Source organism: Bufo gargarizans, chromosome 5, assembly GCF_014858855.1.
Source record: "Bufo gargarizans isolate SCDJY-AF-19 chromosome 5, ASM1485885v1, whole genome shotgun sequence".
Lineage (NCBI taxonomy): Eukaryota > Metazoa > Chordata > Amphibia > Anura > Bufonidae > Bufo > Bufo gargarizans.
The window spans coordinates 410,640,469-410,663,034 of record NC_058084.1 but is presented as its reverse complement, the minus strand read 5'-3'; the positions used below and the strand labels follow the sequence as shown (position 1 = coordinate 410,663,034).

The 22,566-nt window shown below is 45.0% G+C and overlaps 1 protein-coding gene across 2 annotated transcripts in view; it reads right to left on the bottom strand.

Moving 5' to 3' along the window:
- The window catches only part of DPP6 (dipeptidyl peptidase like 6), a 1,705,234-nt gene that overhangs the window by 136,554 nt on the left and 1,546,114 nt on the right, over positions 1-22,566 (bottom strand). For both annotated transcript variants that reach the window (XM_044293859.1, XM_044293858.1), the window contains exon 10: positions 17,638-17,735. In XM_044293859.1, the coding sequence (XP_044149794.1) occupies positions 17,638-17,735 (98 nt within the window). The remainder of the gene's footprint in view (positions 1-17,637; positions 17,736-22,566) is intronic.

Below are 22,566 nucleotides of genomic sequence, written 5' to 3'. Positions count from 1 at the left end.
GTACAAATTTGCAAGTATTGTTACCAGTAAAATGTAAGGGTCACATGGGAGCAAGACTTGGAATAGACATGGGTTTATGGCTAGCTATGAGTTGCAAGGAAGGAGAGCTAGTCTTACCCTGGGTTCAGACCTGAGCGTTTTACAGCGCGTTCCTACGCGCTGTAAAACGCTCAACACGGAGAAACCAATGATTCCCTATGGGAATGGTTCTCACCTGGGCGTTTTACAGCGCGTACGATCGCGCTGTAAAACGCCCGACGCTCAAACAAGTTCTTGAGCTTTTTTTTGGGCGTTTGTCGCGCGTTCCCGCACATAGATATTCGGGAACGCGCGACAATGTGTGCTCGCCTGTCTCTGTATGCGCGATTGTAAACGCCCGTACAATCGCGCATACAGAGCGCTCGTTTCAGAACGCTCAGGTCTGAACCCCCTGTAACAGATTCAGACTTGACATAAATGTGGAGTTGCAAACCTATGAACAAGCCATAGGTACCATTTTTTCTCGAAATGTGAGTGGTTACCAGATTCCCAAGAGGAAATTTCCTCAAATCGATATATCTTATCGACTTTCTGCTTCCATTGCACTATAGAAGGGAGGATGAAAGCAGGCTTGACTAATAAGGGAGTCATATGGCAGTTTTCTGGTGTAAAAACATTGCAAATACTGTGTTTGAAACTTTTTTTTTCGCCGCTTGTGCAAGTGGCATTTATCCCCCTCCGATATTACTATCCTAAAAAGGGGACATGGTGAGGGCAGGGAGGACCCAGCTTCCCTGATATATTTATCTGTTTTTATGCTAGTTTTGTGTCCTAAACCAATGGTTTACGATAAATTCCCCCTTCCTATGAGTGTAACCAGTTATAAGGCTCACTACACATAAGGCAAGTCAGGGTTTTCCGCATACTTCAGCAGGTGTCTTGTGGTTTATTCCAGATATTTAGTGTATCACAGCTCCAGTCATTATGTCACTGATGTACATATGTTCATAAAATGATGTTGTAAAATTGCTGGAGTGGTCATTATCTGTCTTTTTCTATTGTATCTTTTTAGGCTCGGTAAGGAAGGCGAAAAAATGTCTCATCAGCCCGATGGGAACTCAAGAGGGGTGACTGGTAGAGTTGAGCGAACACCTGGATGTTCGGGTTCGAGAAGTTCGGCCGAACATCCCGGAAATGTTCGGGTTCGGGATCCGAACCCGATCCGAACTTCGTCCCGAACCCGAACCCCATTGAAGTCAATGGGGACCCGAACTTTTCGGCACTAAAAAGGCTGTAAAACAGCCCAGGAAAGAGCTAGAGGGCTGCAAAAGGCAGCAACATGTAGGTAAATCCCCTGCAAACAAATGTGGATAGGGAAATTAATTAAAATAAAAATTAAATAAATAAAAATTAACCAAAATCAATTGGAGAGAGGTTCCATAGCAGAGAATCTGGCTTCCCGTCACCCACCACTGGAACAGTCCATTCTCAGATATTTAGGCCCCGGCACCCAGGCAGAGGAGAGAGGTCCCGTAACAGAGAATCTGTCTTCATGTCAGCAGAGAATTAGTCTGCATGTCATAGCAGAGAATGAGGCTTCACGTCAGCCACCACTGCAACAGTCCATTGGCATATATTTAGGCCCAGCACCCAGGCAGAGGAGAGAGGTCCCGTAACAGACAATCTGGCTTCATGTCAGCAGAGAATCAGTCTGCATGTCATAGCAGAGAATCAGGCTTCACGTCACCCACCACTGCAACAGTCCATTGTCATAAATTTAGGCCCAGCACTAGTGTTGAGCGGCATGTCCCATATTCGAATTCGCGAAATTTTGTGAATATTCGAAAGAATATTCGTAAAATATTCGCGATTATTCAAATTCGTTATTATTTCGCATATGCGATAATTCGAATTTTCGCATCGCATAATACATATATTTTATGCAAAATTCACATGTGCGCTAATGAAATCGCCTTACGAAGATTCGCAATTCAATCACTAATGTATGAATGCAATGCCCTTTGCCTCTGTTCTGGGACAAGTGTAGATATTCGCATGTGCGCTAATAAAATCGCCTTACGAAGATTCGCACCTCAATCACTTTCTAGGGAATGTGAGACTTTTGGGAATCAATCGAGATACAGTGGGGGGTGATGACAGTAGTTGACAGAGTACAGATCAATGTAATCTGTAAGGTGGAAAGTAAAATAAAAAATACGAATATTCGTAAATCGAATTTTACGAAGTTCTACGTATTCGCGAATATGGTGCTATACTATATGAATGCACAGGCCTTTGCCTCTCTGTTCTGGGGACAAGTGTAGATATTTGCATTTGCGTTAATAAAATCGCCTTACGAAGATTCGCAGCTCAATTCAATCACTAATGTATGAATGCAAAGCCCTTTGCCTCTGTTCTGGGACAAGTGTAGATATTCGCATGTGCGCTAATAAAATCGCCTTACGAAGATTCGCAACTCAATTCACTAATGTATGAATGCAAAGCCCTTTGCCTCTGTTCTGGGACGTGCCGATATTCGCATGTGCGCTAATAAAATCGCCTTACGAAGATTCGCGCCTCAATCACTTTCTAGGCAATGTGAGTAAGATCTGAGCTGTTGGACCTTTGGGAAACAATCAATTATATGTGTACTGTAATTTTGTGGGGGGGGGGGAAAAAAACAAAAAACGAATATTCGTTTTTACGAATATATAGCACTATATTCGAAATATTCGCGAAATCGCGAAGTTGCGATATTCGCGAAAAAAATTTGCTTTTCGAATATTCGCGCTCAACACTACCCAGCACCCAGGCAGAGGAGAGAGGTCCCGTAACAGACAATCTGGCTTCATGTCAGCAGAGAATCAGTCTGCATGTCATAGCAGAGAATGAGGCTTCACGTCAGCCACCACTGCAACAGTCCATTGGCATATATTTAGGCCCAGCACCCAGGCAGAGGAGGGAGGTCCCGTAACAGAGAATCTGTCTTCATGTCAGCAGAGAATTAGTCTGCATGTCATAGCAGAGAATGAGGCTTCACGTCAGCCACCACTGCAACAGTCCATTGGCATATATTTAGGCCCAGCACACACACAGGCAGAGGAGAGAGGTCCCGTAACAGAGAATCTGGCTTCATGTCAGCAGAGAATTAGTCTGCATGTCATAGCAGAGAATGAGGCTTCACGTCAGCCACCACTGCAACAGTCCATTGGCATATATTTAGGCCCAGCACACACACAGGCAGAGGAGAGAGGTCCCGTAACAGAGAATCTGGCTTCATGTCAGCAGAGAATCAGTCTGCATGTCATAGCAGAGAATGAGGCTTCACGTCAGCCACCACTGCAACAGTCCATTGGCATATATTTAGGCCCAGCACCCAGGCAGAGGAGGGAGGTCCCGTAACAGAGAATCTGTCTTCATGTCAGCAGAGAATTAGTCTGCATGTCATAGCAGAGAATGAGGCTTCACGTCAGCCACCACTGCAACAGTCCATTGGCATATATTTAGGCCCAGCACACACACAGGCAGAGGAGAGAGGTCCCGTAACAGAGAATCTGGCTTCATGTCAGCAGAGAATCAGTCTGCATGTCATAGCAGAGAATGAGGCTTCACGTCAGCCACCACTGCAACAGTCCATTGGCATATATTTAGGCCCAGCACACACACAGGCAGAGGAGAGAGGTCCCGTAACAGAGGATCTGGCTTCATGTCAGCAGAGAATCAGTCTGCATGTCATAGCAGAGAATCAGGCTTCACGTCAGCCACCACTGCAACAGTCCATTGTCATAAATTTAGGCCCAGCACCCAGGCAGAGGAGAGAGGTCCCGTAACAGAGAATCTGTCTTCATGTCAGCAGAGAATTAGTCTGCATGTCATAGCAGAGAATGAGGCTTCACGTCAGCCACCACTGCAACAGTCCATTGGCATATATTTAGGCCCAGCACACACACAGGCAGAGGAGAGAGGTCCCGTAACAGAGAATCTGGCTTCATGTCAGCAGAGAATCAGTCTGCATGTCATAGCAGAGAATGAGGCTTCACGTCAGCCACCACTGCAACAGTCCATTGGCATATATTTAGGCCCAGCACCCAGGCAGAGGAGGGAGGTCCCGTAACAGAGAATCTGTCTTCATGTCAGCAGAGAATTAGTCTGCATGTCATAGCAGAGAATGAGGCTTCACGTCAGCCACCACTGCAACAGTCCATTGTCATAAATTTAGGCCCAGCACCCAGGCAGAGGAGAGAGGTCCCGTAACAGACAATCTGGCTTCATGTCAGCAGAGAATTAGTCTGCATGTCATAGCAGAGAATGAGGCTTCACGTCAGCCACCACTGCAACAGTCCATTGTCATAAATTTAGGCCCAGCACCCAGGCAGAGGAGAGAGGTCCCGTAACAGACAATCTGTCTTCATGTCAGCAGAGAATCAGTCTTCATATCATAGCAGAGAATCAGGCTTCACGTCACCCACCACTGTAAGAGTCAATTTTCATAAATTTAGGCCCAGAACCCAGGCAGAGGAGAAAGGTCCCGTAACAGACAATCTGGCTTCATGTCAGCAGAGAATCAGTCTTCATATCATAGCAGAGAATCAGGCTTCACGTCACCCACCACTGTAAGAGTCAATTTTCATAAATTTAGGCCCAGAACCCAGGCAGAGGAGAAAGGTCCCGTAACAGACAATCTGGCTTCATGTCAGCAGAGAATCAGTCTTCATATCATAGCAGAGAATCAGGCTTCACGTCACCCACCACTGTAAGAGTCAATTTTCATAAATTTAGGCCCAGAACCCAGGCAGAGGAGAAAGGTCCCGTAACAGACAATCTGGCTTCATGTCAGCAGAGAATCAGTCTTCATATCATAGCAGAGAATCAGGCTTCACGTCACCCACCACTGTAAGAGTCAATTTTCATAAATTTAGGCCCAGAACCCAGGCAGAGGAGAAAGGTCCCGTAACAGACAATCTGGCTTCATGTCAGCAGAGAATCAGTCTTCATATCATAGCAGAGAATCAGGCTTCACGTCACCCACCACTGCAACAGTCCATTGGCATATATTTAGGCCTAGCACACAGGCAGAGCAGAGAGGTCCCGTAACAGACAATCTGGCTTCATGACAGCAGAGAATCAGTCTGCATGTCATAGCAGAGAATCAGGCTTCACGTCAGCCACCACTGCAACAGTCCATTGTCATAAATTTAGGCCCAGCACCCAGGCAGAGGAGAGAGGTCCCGTAACAGAGAATCTGGCTTCATGTCAGCAGAGAATCAGTCTTCATATCATAGCAGAGAATCAGGCTTCACGTCACCCACCACTGTAAGAGTCAATTTTCATAAATTTAGGCCCAGAACCCAGGCAGAGGAGAAAGGTCCCGTAACAGACAATCTGGCTTCATGTCAGCAGAGAATCAGTCTTCATATCATAGCAGAGAATCAGGCTTCACGTCACCCACCACTGTAAGAGTCAATTTTCATAAATTTAGGCCCAGAACCCAGGCAGAGGAGAAAGGTCCCGTAACAGACAATCTGGCTTCATGTCAGCAGAGAATCAGTCTTCATATCATAGCAGAGAATCAGGCTTCACGTCACCCACCACTGCAACAGTCCATTGGCATATATTTAGGCCTAGCACACAGGCAGAGCAGAGAGGTCCCGTAACAGACAATCTGGCTTCATGACAGCAGAGAATCAGTCTGCATGTCATAGCAGAGAATCAGGCTTCACGTCAGCCACCACTGCAACAGTCCATTGGCATATATTTAGGCCTAGCACACAGGCAGAGCAGAGAGGTCCCGTAACAGACAATCTGGCTTCATGTCAGCAGAGAATCTGTCTGCATGTCATAGCAGAGAATGAGGCTTCACGTCAGCCACCACTGCAACAGTCCATTGTCATAAATTTAGGCCCAGCACCCAGGCAGAGGAGAGAGGTCCCGTAACAGACAATCTGGCTTCATGTCAGCAGAGAATTAGTCTGCATGTCATAGCAGAGAATCAGGCTTCATGTCAGCCACCACTGCAACAGTCCATTGGCATATATTTAGGCCTAGCACACAGGCAGAGGAGAGGTTCATTCAACTTTGGGTAGCATCGCAATATAATGGTAAAATGAAAATAAAAATAGGATTGAATGAGGAAGTGCCCTGGAGTCCAATAATATATGGTTATGGGGAGGTAGTTAATGTCTAATCTGGACAAGGGACGGACAGGTCCTGTGGGATCCATGCCTGGTTCATTTTTATGAACGTCAGCTTGTCCACATTGGCTGTAGACAGGCGGCTGCGTTTGTCTGTAATGACGCCCCCTGCCGTGCTGAATACACGTTCAGACAAAACGCTGGCTGCCGGGCAGGCCAGCACCTCCAAGGCATAAAAGGCTAGCTCTGGCCACGTGGACAATTTAGAGACCCAGAAGTTGAATGGGGCCGAACCATCAGTCAGTACGTGGAGGGGTGTGCACACGTACTGTTCCACCATGTTAGTGAAATGTTGCCTCCTGCTAACACGTTGCGTATCAGGTGGTGGTGCAGTTAGCTGTGGCGTGTTGACAAAAGTTTTCCACATCTCTGCCATGCTAACCCTGCCCTCAGAGGAGCTGGCCGTGACACAGCTGCCTTGGCGACCTCTTGCTCCTCCTCTGCCTTGGCCTTGGGCTTCCACTTGTTCCCCTGTGACATTTGGGAATGCTCTCAGTAGCGCGTCTACCAACGTGCGCTTGTACTCGCGCATCTTCCTATCACGCTCCAGTGCAGGAAGTAAGGTGGGCACATTGTCTTTGTAGCGTGGATCCAGCAGGGTGGCAACCCAGTAGTCCGCACAGGTTAAAATGTGGGCAACTCTGCTGTCGTTGCGCAGGCACTGCAGCATGTAGTCGCTCATGTGTGCCAGGCTGCCCAGGGATAAGGACAAGCTGTCCTCTGTGGGAGGCGTATCGTCATCGTCTTGCCTTTCCCCCCAGCCACGCACCAGTGATGGACCCGAGCTGCGTTGGGTGCCACCCCGCTGTGACCATGCTTCATCCTCATCCTCCTCCACCTCCTCCTCATCCTCGTCCTCCTCGTCCTCCAGTAGTGGGCCCTGGCTGGCCACATTTGTACCTGGCCTCTGCTGTTGCCAAAAACCTCCCTCTGAGTCACTTCGAAGAGACTGGCCTGAAAGTGCTAAAAATGACCCCTCTTCCTCCTCCTCCTCCTCCTCCTCCTGGGCCACCTCCTCTTCCATCATCGCCCTAAGTGTTTTCTCAAGGAGACATAGAAGTGGTATTGTAACGCTGATAACGGTGTCATCGCCACTGGCCATGTTGGTGGAGTACTCGAAACAGCGCAACAGGGCACACAGGTCTCGCATGGAGGCCCAGTCATTGGTGGTGAAGTGGTGCTGTTCTGTAGTGCGACTGACCCGTGCGTGCTGCAGCTGAAACTCCACTATGGCCTGCTGCTGCTCGCACAGTCTGTCCAGCATGTGCAAGGTGGAGTTCCACCTGGTGGGCACGTCGCATATGAGGCGGTGAGCGGGAAGGCCGAAGTTACGCTGTAGCGCAGACAGGCGAGCAGCAGCAGGATGTGAACGCCGGAAGCGCGAACAGACGGCCCGCACTTTATGCAGCAGCTCTGACATGTCGGGGTAGTTGTGAATGAACTTCTGCACCACCAAATTCAGCACATGCGCCAAGCAAGGGATGTGCGTCAAATTGGCTAGTCCCAGAGCTGCAACGAGATTTCGCCCATTATCACACACCACCAGGCCGGGCTTGAGGCTCACCGGCAGCAACCACTCGTCGGTCTGTTGTTCTATACCCCGCCACAACTCCTGTGCGGTGTGGGGCCTGTCCCCCAAACATATGAGTTTCAGAATGGCCTGCTGACGTTTACCCCGGGCTGTGCTGAAGTTGGTGGTGAAGGTGTGTGGCTGACTGGATGAGCAGGTGGAAGAAGAGGAGGAGGAAGCCGAGAAGGAGGAGGTGGCAACAGGAGGCAAAGAATGTTGCCCTGCGATCCTTGGCGGCGGAAGGACGTGCGCCAAACAGCTCTCCGCCTGGGGCCCAGCTGCCACTACATTTACCCAGTGTGCAGAGAGGGAGATATAGCGTCCCTGGCCGTGCTTACTGGTCCACGTATCTGTGGTTAGGTGGACCTTGCCACAGATGGCGTTGCGCAGTGCACACTTGATTTTATCGGATACTTGGTTGTGCAGGGAAGGCACGGCTCTCTTGGAGAAGTAGTGCCGGCTGGGAACAACATACTGTGGGACAGCAAGCGACATGAGCTGTTTGAAGCTGTCTGTGTCCACCAGCCTAAATGACAGCATTTCATAGGCCAGTAGTTTAGAAATGCTGGCATTCAGGGCCAGGGATCGAGGGTGGCTAGGTGGGAATTTACGCTTTCTATCAAATGTTTGTGAGATGGAGAGCTGAACGCTGGCGTGTGACATGGTTGAGACGCTTGGTGACGGAGGTGGTGGTGGTGGTGTTGGTGGTACATCCCCTGTTTGCTGGGCGGCAGGTGCCAACGTTCCTCCAGAGGCGGAGGAAGAGGCCGAGGCGGCAGCAGCAGAATAGGCCGAGGCGGCAGCAGCAGAAGAGGTAGCAGGGGGAGCCTGAGTGACTTCCTTGGTTTTAAGGTGTTTACTCCACTGCAGTTCATGCTTTGCATGCAGGTGCCTGGTCATGCAGGTTGTGCTCAGGTTCAGAACGTTAATGCCTCGCTTCAGGCTCTGATGGCACAGCGTGCAAACCACTCGGGTCTTGTCGTCAGCACATTGTTTGAAGAAGTGCCATGCCAGGGAACTCCTTGAAGCTGCCTTTGGGGTGCTCGGTCCCAGATGGCGGCGGTCAGTAGCAGGCGGAGTCTCTTGGCGGCGGGTGTTCTGCTTTTGCCCACTGCTCCCTCTTTTGCTACGCTGTTGGCTCGGTCTCACCACTGCCTCTTCCTCCGAACTGTGAAAGTCAGTGGCACGACCTTCATTCCATGTGGGGTCTAGGACCTCATCGTCCCCTGCATCGTCTTCCACCCAGTCTTGATCCCTGACCTCCTGTTCAGTCTGCACACTGCAGAAAGACGCAGCAGTTGGCACCTGTGTTTCGTCATCATCAGAGACATGCTGAGGTGGTATTCCCATGTCCTCATCATCAGGAAACATAAGTGGTTGTGCGTCAGTGCATTCTATGTCTTTCACCGCTGGGGAAGGGCTAGGTGGATGCCCTTGGGAAACCCTGCCAGCGGAGTCTTCAAACAGCATAAGAGACTGCTGCATAACTTGAGGCTGAGACAGTTTCCCTGGTATGCATGGGGGTGATGTGACAGACTGATGGGGTTGGTTTTCAGGCGCCATCTGTGCGCTTTCTGCAGAAGACTGGGTGGGAGATAATGTGAACGTGCTGGATCCACTGTCGGCCACCCAATTGACTAATGCCTGTACCTGCTCAGGCCTTACCATCCTTAGAACGGCATTGGGCCCCACCATATATCGCTGTAAATTCTGGCGGCTACTGGGACCTGAGGTAGTTGGTACACTAGGACGTGTGGATGTGGCAGAACGGCCACGTCCTCTCCCAGCACCAGAGGGTCCACTAACACCACCACGACCATGTCCACGTCCGCGTCCCTTACTAGATGTTTTTCTCATTGTTATGGTTCACCACAACAACAAATATATTATTTGGCCCAATGTATTGTATTCAAATTCAGCGGGATATAAATTTGAGGCCTAGTATTTAGGCGCTGGGTGACCGGTATGGATTTAGTGACAGAATTAGACTTGGAAATGCACAGAAGCGTGTGTGTGAAGTTATTCTGAATGACCCTATGTGCACCTTCAATATGATCTACCCTTTTAGGGATAGATTTCAAATAGCTCTGATATAGCAGAAACGACTAAATTATGAAATTGCTAAATTGGGAATTGTATTTCAACCCAGAACAAAAAATGTGCTTTGACGGACACTAAATAACTTTCCCAGCCACAACAGGACAGCGGTAACGAGAGATTTAGCGGGATATAAATTTGAGGCCTAGTATTTAGGCGCTGGGTGACAGGTATGGGTTTAGTGCCAGAATTAGACTTGGAAATACACAGTAGCGGGTGTGTGTGAAGTTATTCTGAATGACCCAATGTGCACCTTGAATATTATATACCCTTTTAGGGATAGATTTCAAATAGCTCTGATATAGCAGAAACCACTAAATTATGAAATTGCTAAATTGGGAATTGTATTTCAACCCAGAACAAGAAATGTGCTTGAACGGACACTAAATAACTCGCCCAGCTACAGCACTAAGGACAGATTTAGCGGGATATAAATTTGAGACCTAGTATTTAGGCGCTGGGTGACAGGTATGGGTTTAGTGCCAGAATTAGACTTGGAAATACACAGTAGCGGGTGTGTGTGAAGTTATTCTGAATGACCCAATGTGCACCTTGAATATTATATACCCTTTTAGGGATAGATTTCAAATAGCTCTGATATAGCAGAAACCACTAAATTATGAAATTGCTAAATTGGGAATTGTATTTCAACCCAGAACAAGAAATGTGCTTGAACGGACACTAAATAACTCGCCCAGCTACAGCACTAAGGACAGATTTAGCGGGATATAAATTTGAGACCTAGTATTTAGGCGCTGGGTGACAGGTATGGGTTTAGTGCCAGAATTAGACTTGGAAATACACAGTAGCGGGTGTGTGTGAAGTTATTCTGAATGACCCAATGTGCACCTTGAATATTATATACCCTTTTAGGGATAGATTTCAAATAGCTCTGATATAGCAGAAACCACTAAATTATGAAATTGCTAAATTGGGAATTGTATTTCAACCCAGAACAAGAAATGTGCTTGAACGGACACTAAATAACTCGCCCAGCTACAGCACTAGGGACAGATTTAGCTGGATATAAATTTGAGGCCTAGTATTTAGGCGCTGGGTGACCGGTATGGATTTAGTGACAGAATTAGACTTGGAAATGCACAGAAGCGTGTGTGTGAAGTTATTCTGAATGACCCTATGTGCACCTTGAATATTATATACCCTTTTAGGGATAGATTTCAAATAGCTCTGATATAGCAGAAACCACTAAATTATGAAATTGCTAAATTGGGAATTGTATTTCAACCCAGAACAAGAAATGTGCTTGAACGGACACTAAATAACTCGCCCAGCTACAGCACTAGGGACAGATTTAGCTGGATATAAATTTGAGGCCTAGTATTTAGGCGCTGGGTGACCGGTATGGATTTAGTGACAGAATTAGACTTGGAAATGCACAGAAGCGTGTGTGTGAAGTTATTCTGAATGACCCTATGTGCACCTTGAATATTATATACCCTTTTAGGGATAGATTTCAAATAGCTCTGATATAGCAGAAACCACTAAATTATGAAATTGCTAAATTGGGAATTGTATTTCAACCCAGAACAAGAAATGTGCTTGAACGGACACTAAATAACTCGCCCAGCTACAGCACTAAGGACAGATTTAGCGGGATATAAATTTGAGGCCTAGTATTTAGGCGCTGGGTGACAGGTATGGGTTTAGTGCCAGAATTAGACTTGGAAATACACAGTAGCGGGTGTGTGTGAAGTTATTCTGAATGACCCAATGTGCACCTTCAATATGATCTACCCTTTTAGGGATAGATTTCAAATAGCTCTGATATAGCAGAAACCACTAAATTATGAAATTGCTAAATTGGGAATTGTATTTCAACCCAGAACAAAAAATGTGCTTTGACGGACACTAAATATCTTGCCCAGCAACAACAGTACAGCGGTAACGAGAGATTTAGCAGGATATAAATTTGAGGCCTAGTATTTAGGCGCTGGGTGACAGGTATGGGTTTAGTGACAGAATTAGACTTGAAAATACACAGTAGCGGGTGTGTGTGAAGTTATTCTGAATGACCCAATGTGCACCTTGAATATTATATACCCTTTTAGGGATAGATTTCAAATAGCTCTGATATAGCAGAAACCACTAAATTATGAAATTGCTAAATTGGGAATTGTACTTCAACCCAGAACAAAAAATGTGCTTTGACGGACACTAAATATCTTTCCAAGCAACAACAGTACAGCGGTAACGAGAGATTTAGCAGGATATAAATTTGAGGCCTAGTATTTAGGCGCTGGGTGACAGGTATGGGTTTAGTGACAGAATTAGACTTGGAAATACACAGTAGCGGGTGTGTGTGAAGTTATTCTGAATGACCCAATGTGCACCTTGAATATTATATACCCTTTTAGGGATAGATTTCAAATAGCTCTGATATAGCAGAAACCACTAAATTATGAAATTGCTAAATTGGGAATTGTACTTCAACCCAGAACAAAAAATGTGCTTTGACGGACACTAAATAACTTTCCCAGCTACAACAGGACAGCGGTAACGAGAGATTTAGCGGGATATAAATTTGAGGCCTAGTATTTAGGCGCTGGGTGACAGGTATGGGTTTAGTGACAGAATTAGACTTGGAAATACACAGTAGCGGGTGTGTGTGAAGTTATTCTGAATGACCCTATGTGCACCTTCAATATGATCTACCCTTTTAGGGATAGATTTCAAATAGCTCTGATATAGCAGAAACCACTAAATTATGAAATTGCTAAATTGGGAATTGTATTTCAACCCAGAAGAAAAAATGTGCTTTGACGGACACTAAATAACTTTCCCAGCTACAACAGGACAGCGGTAACGAGAGATTTAGCAGGATATAAATTTGAGGCCTAGTATTTAGGCGCTGGGTGACAGGTATGGGTTTAGTGACAGAATTAGACTTGAAAATACACAGTAGCGGGTGTGTGTGAAGTTATTCTGAATGACCCAATGTGCACCTTGAATATTATATACCCTTTTAGGGATAGATTTCAAATAGCTCTGATATAGCAGAAACCACTAAATTATGAAATTGCTAAATTGGGAATTGTACTTCAACCCAGAACAAAAAATGTGCTTTGACGGACACTAAATATCTTTCCAAGCAACAACAGTACAGCGGTAACGAGAGATTTAGCAGGATATAAATTTGAGGCCTAGTATTTAGGCGCTGGGTGACAGGTATGGGTTTAGTGACAGAATTAGACTTGGAAATACACAGTAGCGGGTGTGTGTGAAGTTATTCTGAATGACCCAATGTGCACCTTGAATATTATATACCCTTTTAGGGATAGATTTCAAATAGCTCTGATATAGCAGAAACCACTAAATTATGAAATTGCTAAATTGGGAATTGTATTTCAACCCAGAACAAAAAATGTGCTTTGACGGACACTAAATAACTTTCCCAGCTACAACAGGACAGCGGTAACGAGAGATTTAGCAGGATATAAATTTGAGGCCTAGTATTTAGGCGCTGGGTGACAGGTATGGGTTTAGTGACAGAATTAGACTTGAAAATACACAGTAGCGGGTGTGTGTGAAGTTATTCTGAATGACCCAATGTGCACCTTGAATATTATATACCCTTTTAGGGATAGATTTCAAATAGCTCTGATATAGCAGAAACCACTAAATTATGAAATTGCTAAATTGGGAATTGTACTTCAACCCAGAACAAAAAATGTGCTTTGACGGACACTAAATAACTTTCCCAGCTACAACAGGACAGCGGTAACGAGAGATTTAGCAGGATATAAATTTGAGGCCTAGTATTTAGGCGCTGGGTGACAGGTATGGGTTTAGTGACAGAATTAGACTTGGAAATACACAGTAGCGGGTGTGTGTGAAGTTATTCTGAATGACCCAATGTGCACCTTGAATATTATATACCCTTTTAGGGATAGATTTCAAATAGCTCTGATATAGCAGAAACCACTAAATTATGAAATTGCTAAATTGGGAATTGTACTTCAACCCAGAACAAAAAATGTGCTTTGACGGACACTAAATAACTTTCCCAGCTACAACAGGACAGCGGTAACGAGAGATTTAGCGGGATATAAATTTGAGGCCTAGTATTTAGGCGCTGGGTGACCGGTATGGATTTAGTGACAGAATTAGACTGGGATATGGCCAAAAAATAACCACACTATTGCTGGTTAAATGCACTTGGTGACGGGCGCAGCTTGCCCCTGATGTAGTATATGGCCAAAAAATGAACAGACTATTGCTGGTTAAATGCACTTGGTGTCACAGCTTGACCAACCACACTACTGAGGGTTAAATGCACTTGGTGACGGGCGCAGCTTGCCCCTGATGTAGTATATGGCCAAAAAATAAACAGACTATTGCTGGTTAAATGCACTTGGTGTGACAGCTTCACCCTGATGTAGGCTTTAGCCAGAAAACAACCACACCATTGAGGGTTAAATGCACTTGGTGACAGGCGCAGCTTGCCCCTGATTTTGTATATGGCCAAAAAATGAACAGACTATTGCTGGTTAAATGCACTTGGTGTGACAGCTTCACCCTGATGTAGGCTTTAGCCAAAAAACAACCACACCATTGAGGGTTAAATGCACTTGGTGACAGGCGCAGCTTGCCCCTGATTTTGTATATGGCCAAAAAATGAACAGACTATTGCTGGTTAAATGCACTTGGTGTGACAGCTTCACCCTGATGTAGGCTTTAGCCAAAAAACAACCACACCATTGAGGGTTAAATGCACTTGGTGACAGGCGCAGCTTGCCCCTGATTTTGTATATGGCCAAAAAATGAACAGACTATTGCTGGTTAAATGCACTTGGTGTGACAGCTTCACCCTGATGTAGGCTTTAGCCAAAAAACAACCACACCATTGAGGGTTAAATGCACTTGGTGACAGGCGCAGCTTGCCCCTGATTTTGTATATGGCCAAAAAATGAACAGACTATTGCTGGTTAAATGCACTTGGTGTGACAGCTTCACCCTGATGTAGGCTTTAGCCAAAAAACAACCACACCATTGAGGGTTAAATGCACTTGGTCGCAGCTTGTGCTGGCGCACCACAAGACACAAAATGGCCGCCGATCACCCCAGAAAAATGTGACTGACAAACGGTCTGGGCAGCCTAAAAACAGTGAGCAATTGAGGATCAGCAGCTCAATGATCCACAGCTGCAGATCGATCAGTTAATCAAGTCCTTTGGAGGAGTTAATCTGCCTAATCTCGCCCTACTGTCGCAGCCGCAACCTCTCCCTACGCTAATCAGAGCAGAGTGACGGGCGGCGCTATGTGACTCCAGCTTAAATAGAGGCTGGGTCACATGGTGCTCTGGCCAATCACAGCCATGCCAATAGTAGGCATGGCTGTGATGGCCTCTTGGGGCAAGTAGTATGACGCTTGTTGATTGGCTGCTTTGCAGCCTTTCAAAAAGCGCCAAGAAAGCGTCACAAAAGCGCGAAGAAAGCGACGAACACCGAACCCGAACCCGGACTTTTACGAAAATGTCCGGGTTCGGGTCCGTGTCACGGACACCCCAAAATTCGGTACGAACCCGAACTATACAGTTCGAGTTCGCTCATCCCTAGTGACTGGTTTTCATTCAGATTCAGTTGGTGTATAGAGACTTACTTATAGGCAATGCTCCATAGAAAAACTATGTAAATTAGAGGGAGGGCGCGTGGACAGCAGCCGCAACAAATTTATCTTCATTTACACAATTTTTCGGGTGCAAATAAAGCCCGAAATCTAGAGTTGCCATAGATTTTTGCTTAGGAGTCTGCACCTCGTCACAAATTAGGTGTGTCCTCTGGCCGGTCTTGATAAATCACCCCCAAAAAGTAAAAAGTGAGTACCTGCTATAATATGAAATGTAGTATGTGCAAATCAATACATCTTCAGTAATTGTCCAACAGATGGAGTATGGAAGCATAGGCCCTCCATTTGCCACTTCATGGTGCCTCTGTATGTCACAGTATTAAGCCTCATTCACACGTCAGTGTTTTCGGCAGTGATTTCCATCAGGGATTTTGAGCCAAAACCAGATGCGACTCTAAACACAAAACAGGCAGAGACTTTTCTTTAGGCTAGGTCTACACAACGGCATTTGTCGCGCGACATTTTGTTGCACCAATTCGAGATGGCTTTTTCTGCGACTGTCTCGTCGCAGTTGCAGCATGTTGCATGTTGCAGTACGACACCATAGACTGCCATTATAAAAATTGTCGCGCGACATTGGTGCAACAAAATGTTGCGCGACAAATGTTGCAGTGTAGTTGTGCCCTATCTGTTGCGCGACAAATGTCGTCGTGTAGACCTAGCCTTATACCTTATTTCTGTGGAGGCTCCAATCCTGGTTTTGACTCACAATCACTGATGGAAATCACTGCCCAAAATACTGACTGTGTGAATGAGGCTTTAAGGAGAACACCTTCATTATCTGGCATCTGATGGATTAGAATTTTTTTCTGTCTGATTCTGAGATACAAAAACCCCTAAGTATAACCTCATATGAAATCAAAGGTATAGGGAGTTATAGAATGGCCGCCGGTAATTAGGCAGCTAGATTGTTCTTCAAAGGCGTTCCTCCAAGACAAGTCAGATATAAAGCTGTTTTTGTCCTCTAATAGACTAATTCTGGACTAAATTATATAGGGTAAGGGTCCATTTACACGTCTGTATGTGTTTTGTGGCTCTGCAAATTGCGGATCCGCAAAACACGGACACAGGCAATGTGCATTCCTCGAACCGCACATCGCCGGCACTCTCATAGAAAATGCCTTTTCTTCTCCTAATTGCGGACAAGAATAGGACATGTTCTATTTTTTTGCGGAACGGATGTGCGTATCCGGAAGTGCGTATCCGCAAATGTGTATGCGGACAGCACATTCTGGCCCCATTGAAAATGAATGGGTCTGCAGCTGTTCCACAAAATTGCGGAACGGATGCAGACCCATTTTGCGGACGTGTGAATTGACCCTTAGGGACTGCCCGTTGCTGTATTGCAGACCGCATTTGCGGATCCGCAATACAAGGGCACTGTTCTGTGGCCATTCCGCATCATGGATGCGGACCCATTCATTTCAATGGGTCCGCAAATCCGGAGATGCGGAATGGAAGAATGGAACGGAACACTACGGAAGCACTACGGAGTGCCTTCTGGGGTTCCGTTCCGTGCTTCCGCACCTTTTTGCGGAATGGAAGGATGGTGGACCCTTTCAAGTGATAGGGTCTGCGATCCCCATGCTCCTGCCCCACGGACGGTGCCCGTGCAATTTTGCGGTCCACAGCACGGGCACGGGCTTCACACGTTCGTGTGAACGAGCCCTTAAAGGAATACTTTTATATTTTCAGGATACCTTTCCCTTTAGAGCAAATTACATTTAAATAAATACATTGAATAAAATTGCATTGAATTTATGGAAATACATAAATACGGATAAGACGTTATGTACACCATCACCACCAGGTGGTAGTCAATTTCATCCTGCAGAATTCAGAGCTTGGCACAGTTTGCAGGGTGTACGCTGGATCACTGCCTTAGATAATTGCTCTTAGAAAATAATTGTAGACTTGCCCTGCCGGCAGCGTTAGGGTTATATGGGTCTCATATACTGCGTGCATGAAGCGTAAAAGAAATAGAAGTGCGCCAGTTCTGTCTTTAGTATCTAGGAGGCGTCTATATTACCTAATGCTAATGATATCCCTGAAGAACAAGTTCTCCTCTCCCTCCAGTACTTAGATGTAAGTCAGGATATGAATGAAAAGGACACATATTCTCTGTGAAGTGAGCTCTTGTCCAGCGTACTGTACCTCATTCTTTGATCATCAGGGGGTGTCATTTCCACGTGGTGAAGAGGTCCATTCAAGTTGACAATATGTAAGGTGACAACTGGATTCTCCGAGCCGGCCTAGAACATGAAATACCGAACAATCATAAAGTTTATGCTTTCATCATTTCAAATGCATTAAATCGGAGTGTACAGCAGATAAGCCAAAGGAATAGAAAGAGCTTTATTACGGATGGAATGAAGATATATATGAAGCACTTTCCATAGCGGTGCATACCATCAGCTGTTATAAAACACAGGGCATACTGTGTCCACACCTCCTTATATGCGGTGTAAAAATGACCGGTACATCTCATCATTAGAGTACTCTTTGTCTATAGATGAGATGTACGTGCACCCAAACCCTATTCCCTCTGTAACAGAGAATGATAGATTGCGATCATACATTTTCTGTTAAAGGGAAAGTTTACCTTTGGATCCTGGGGTGGATTGGCCATAGACCTTACAGGGAAATTTCCCGGTAGGCCGATGCCCAGGGGTCACCTGGGCACTCCTCACGTCCGGCCAGAGGAAGTTTTTGAGGATGTATCTTGTGATGGACTGTGGTATTTGGCTCTGTTAGGGTGGTATAATGTGCCACAATATGGTATTGCTGGCTCTGCCTTCCATCAATTTGGACCCGACTACAAAACGGGGCCACTTTTAGTCGTTTTTCCAGGGCTACTTTAAGTTCCTAGTCCACCCCTGTTTGGATTGATTTTCCAGAAGACATCTACTGAATTCCGTCATTTGCTCTTTATTAGCAGAGCAGCTCGTACAGGACTTACAGGACTATAAATCTAATACCCAAGTACCGAAAATATTCAAGGGGTTATCCTACAAAAAGTATCACTATGCAATAAATAGGAGATTCCAAATGAAGTATTATTGCAATAGGCATACAATAAATATTGTACATTTTTATGTATATCTTATTACCATCTTCAGCTGTTTATACTTCTGGTCCACCTTTTTCTGGTGGACTAACATGCCCAGGAGCTTTCCGGCTCCATAGTGTCGGTATAGTGATCTCATGGTGAAACTGCCTATCCATCTATCATTCATTCATCAATACTTCTAAATTCATAGAAATATAAAGCTGAACCTCTCTCTAGACCAGAGATCAGCGACCTTCAGCACTCCAGCAGCTATGAAACTACAACTCCCAGCATGCACACTTACTCGGCTGTAATTGTAACCCATAGAAGTGAAAGGAGGATTCATGGAGTTGTAGATTCACAACAGCTGGAGTGCCAGAGGTTACTGATCCCTGGTCTAGACAGTGGAGAAAGAAATTGTGGGGACATTACCATATGTGAGGGAAGGGTTTAACAAGAGCTAACAGCAACGCATCCTCAGAGACTGAGCTTGATGAGCTACTGTCCACCCATAGAAAGGCAAACATGTCCTCCAAAAGGGACTAATTGTGTACCTTTCAGATTGTGGGATCACAATATTAATATATTAGTACTGGTTTGTAGAGTAATAATCTATAGATATGCCCATCATTCACTTTTTCAGTTTACATATTTCCAATAGTTTTTATAGCGCCAACGTATTCCACAGAAGTTGTTATCTCGCTTATCTGTCCCTGCTCCCAGTATGGCTCCATAGCTGATGGGCTCTATCTCTCACATACCCAGTGGGGCCAATCTAATGGCACTCTAATCTATCACTATATTTTTGGAGCGTAGGAAGCAACCAGAGTACCATTAAGGGATCATGCAACCACAAGGACATACAAACTTCATGCAACGTTTCACCCTGGTCAGATATGAAGCCATAACCCCAGTAGTACATTTTTGCCATGTCATTGTATTTCATATAGAAATTTAGAATAGAACATTTCCTCCCTTATAGAACATATTTAGGCATTAATAACGTAATGGATGTTAGGATGGAATATAAGGAACTGGAGAAAGAAATCTTGGATTTTGATTGCAAATGTATACCTTATGGAAATTAGGTTCCATGCCATACAAAAACAGCATTAAATAAGATAGCAAATATAGCCACTTGTGTTTTATCAAGTAGGCCAAAAAACAATGGATGTCTATTGGACAAAAAATGCAGAAAATTAGCCGAAACACCACAGCCAGAACATGATGGCACTAAAAAAATGCTATTGACCCACAGACTTCCACGTAACATCTGCAGCTGGCGTTTTTTGCATAAAAAATAGCAAAAGACACCAGTAAAAATTTTTTACTAAATAACACAAAATTCTTAAAACCGTCTAAGCGTCCATTCACACAACCGTATTTCTGTGTCAGCCTCCGTTCCACAATTTCAATGAAAAAAAAGATGGAGCATGTCCTATTCTTGTCCGCAATCGTGGACAAAAATAGGCATTTCTCTCATAGAGCTTGTCTTGTGAGTTACGCAAAATGCAGAGGGTACATGTCTGGTACCAGTGTTTTGCAGATCCGCAATTTGCAGACCGCTAAACACTTACAGTCGTGTAAATGAACCCTAAGGAAGAAATTATGTGATACCATCCCAATTGTCTCCTTCAATATATTTTTTTCTGAAAGCTGCTTAAACTTCTATAGTAGAAAAGTATCAGACTAAACTTTCGGAAAGTCTTTCCAGGTGATGCAGCAGACACAGGGACAATGATTGTGATATATGGGGAATGATCCATCTTACTGTACTGTGAGTTTATATGACGCTGAAGCTCCCAGCTCTTCACACCGCCACACATAAGCGCTGCTCTGATCTCCTCCTGACAGATGTGTCTGGTGCACGAGCATTCAGGGGCCTATGTTCCACACATCAATCTAATGTATGAATGTTTTGTGAGCTTAATGTAGTCTGCGTCTGAGGACTTTGTCAACAGTAAAGATCTGATAACATATTATGCAATATGTAATTCCATCATATTGTTGTTTTATATGTTGAGATAGGGCAATTTGACTATTTTTACAGTATTTTACTATACCTCCACAGTGCCGGCCCCTTTAACAGTTATTGCCACAGTACCCCGCTGCCTTAACAGTGACCTCCACAGCAGCTGCCCCTTTAATAATGGCCTCGACAGTCCCCTGCCCCCTTAAAAGTGACTTCCACAGTGCCAGCCCCTTTAACAGTGACCTCCACAGCGGTCTGACAATCATCCAATCGAATTCCTTTTCTTACCAGGCATTATTGTCTTTAATTGACAGTATGTAAAACCCCACAGAATTAGTATACACTTAAGGTCAAGTGAGTTACATCAGCCTCTACAACAACATTGGCTAAGCGTCACAATCAAAATCCTGCTAACTCACACATAAGCTGTCTTATACTAAGAATGTCTTTCATTGTTTATAACAACCAATCAGAGCTCATCTTAATGACCTGTAGCAAAATAGAAGCTGAGCTGTGATTGGTTGCTATATGCAACCTGATGAATATCCAGGCTAACTGCCACAACAGACAATGGCTCCTGTAGTTTGGCGGTTAGGTTACTAAGCGCATTTTTTGGCAAATAATTGGAAAGAGCTGGGTGAAAAGTTCCACTCCAAAGATAATCTATGATGTTCCCCGAGTCACAGGAGGCAGCTGTGCAAAATATTGTGATTGTAAATGCGACGGGTTGGTTTCCTTTAGCGGACATATATACATACACTCAGTTTTATATATTAAATAGATAGATAGACGTAGGAAAGACTGCAACACTCTCAGGTCTTCAAGCAATTTGGATCTATTCACCAAATAGTGCGACGTTTCGACCTTACATGGTCTTTTTTAGGCATCAAGTGAGGTGTGGACACAGTAAGCAACTATATTTAATATAATAGTTTATTAGATATGATTAGTTGAATCCAGACAGATACAGTTGCAAAAAAAAGTATGTGAACCCTTTGGAATAATATGGATTTCTGCATAAATTGGTCATAAAATGTGATCTGATCTTCATCTAAGTCACAACAATAGACAATCACAGTCTGCTTAAACTAATAACACACAAAGAATTCAATGTTACCATGCTTTTATTGAACACACCATGTAAACATTTACAGTGCAGGTGGAAAAACTATGTGAACCCTTGGATTTAATAACTGGTTAAACCTCCTTTGGCAGCAATAATTTCAACCAAACGTTTCCTGTAGTTGCAGATCAGACGTGCACAACGGTCAGGAGTAATTCTTGACCATTCCTCTTTACAGAACTGTTTCAGTTCAGCAATATTCTTGGGATGTCTGGTGTGAATCGCTTCCTTGAAGTCATGCCACAGCATCTCAATCGGGTTGAGGTCAGGACTCTGACTGGGCCACTCCAGAAGACGTATTTTCTTCTGTTTAAGCCGTTCTGTTGTTGATTTACTTCTATGCTTTGGGTTGTTGTCCTGTTGCAACACCCATCTTCTGTTGAGCTTCAGCTGGTGGACAGATGGCCTTAAGTTCTCCTGCAAAATATCTTGATAAACTTGGGAATTCATTTTTCATTCGATAATAGCAATCCGTCCAGGCCCTGACGCAGCAAAGCAGCCCCAAACCATGATGCCCCCACCACCATACTTCACAGTTGGGATGAGGTTTTGATGTTGGTGTGCTGTGCCTCTTTTTCTCCACACATAGTGTTGTGTGTTTCTTCCAAATAACTCAACTTTAGTTTCATCTGTCCACAGAATATTTTGCCAGTACTGCTGTGGAACATCCACGTGCTCTTGTGCAAACTGTAAACGTGCAGCAATGGGTTTTTTTGGACAGCAGTGGCTTCCTCTGTGGTATCCTCCCATGAAATCCATTCTTTAGTGTTTTACGTATCATAGATTCGCTAACAGGGATGTTAGCATATGCCAGAGACTTTTGTAAGTCTTTAGCTGACATTCTAGGATTCTTCTTCACCTCTTTGAGCAGTCTGCGCTGTGCTCTTGCAGTCATCTATACAGGATGGCCACTCCTAGGGAGAGTAGCAGCAGTGCTGA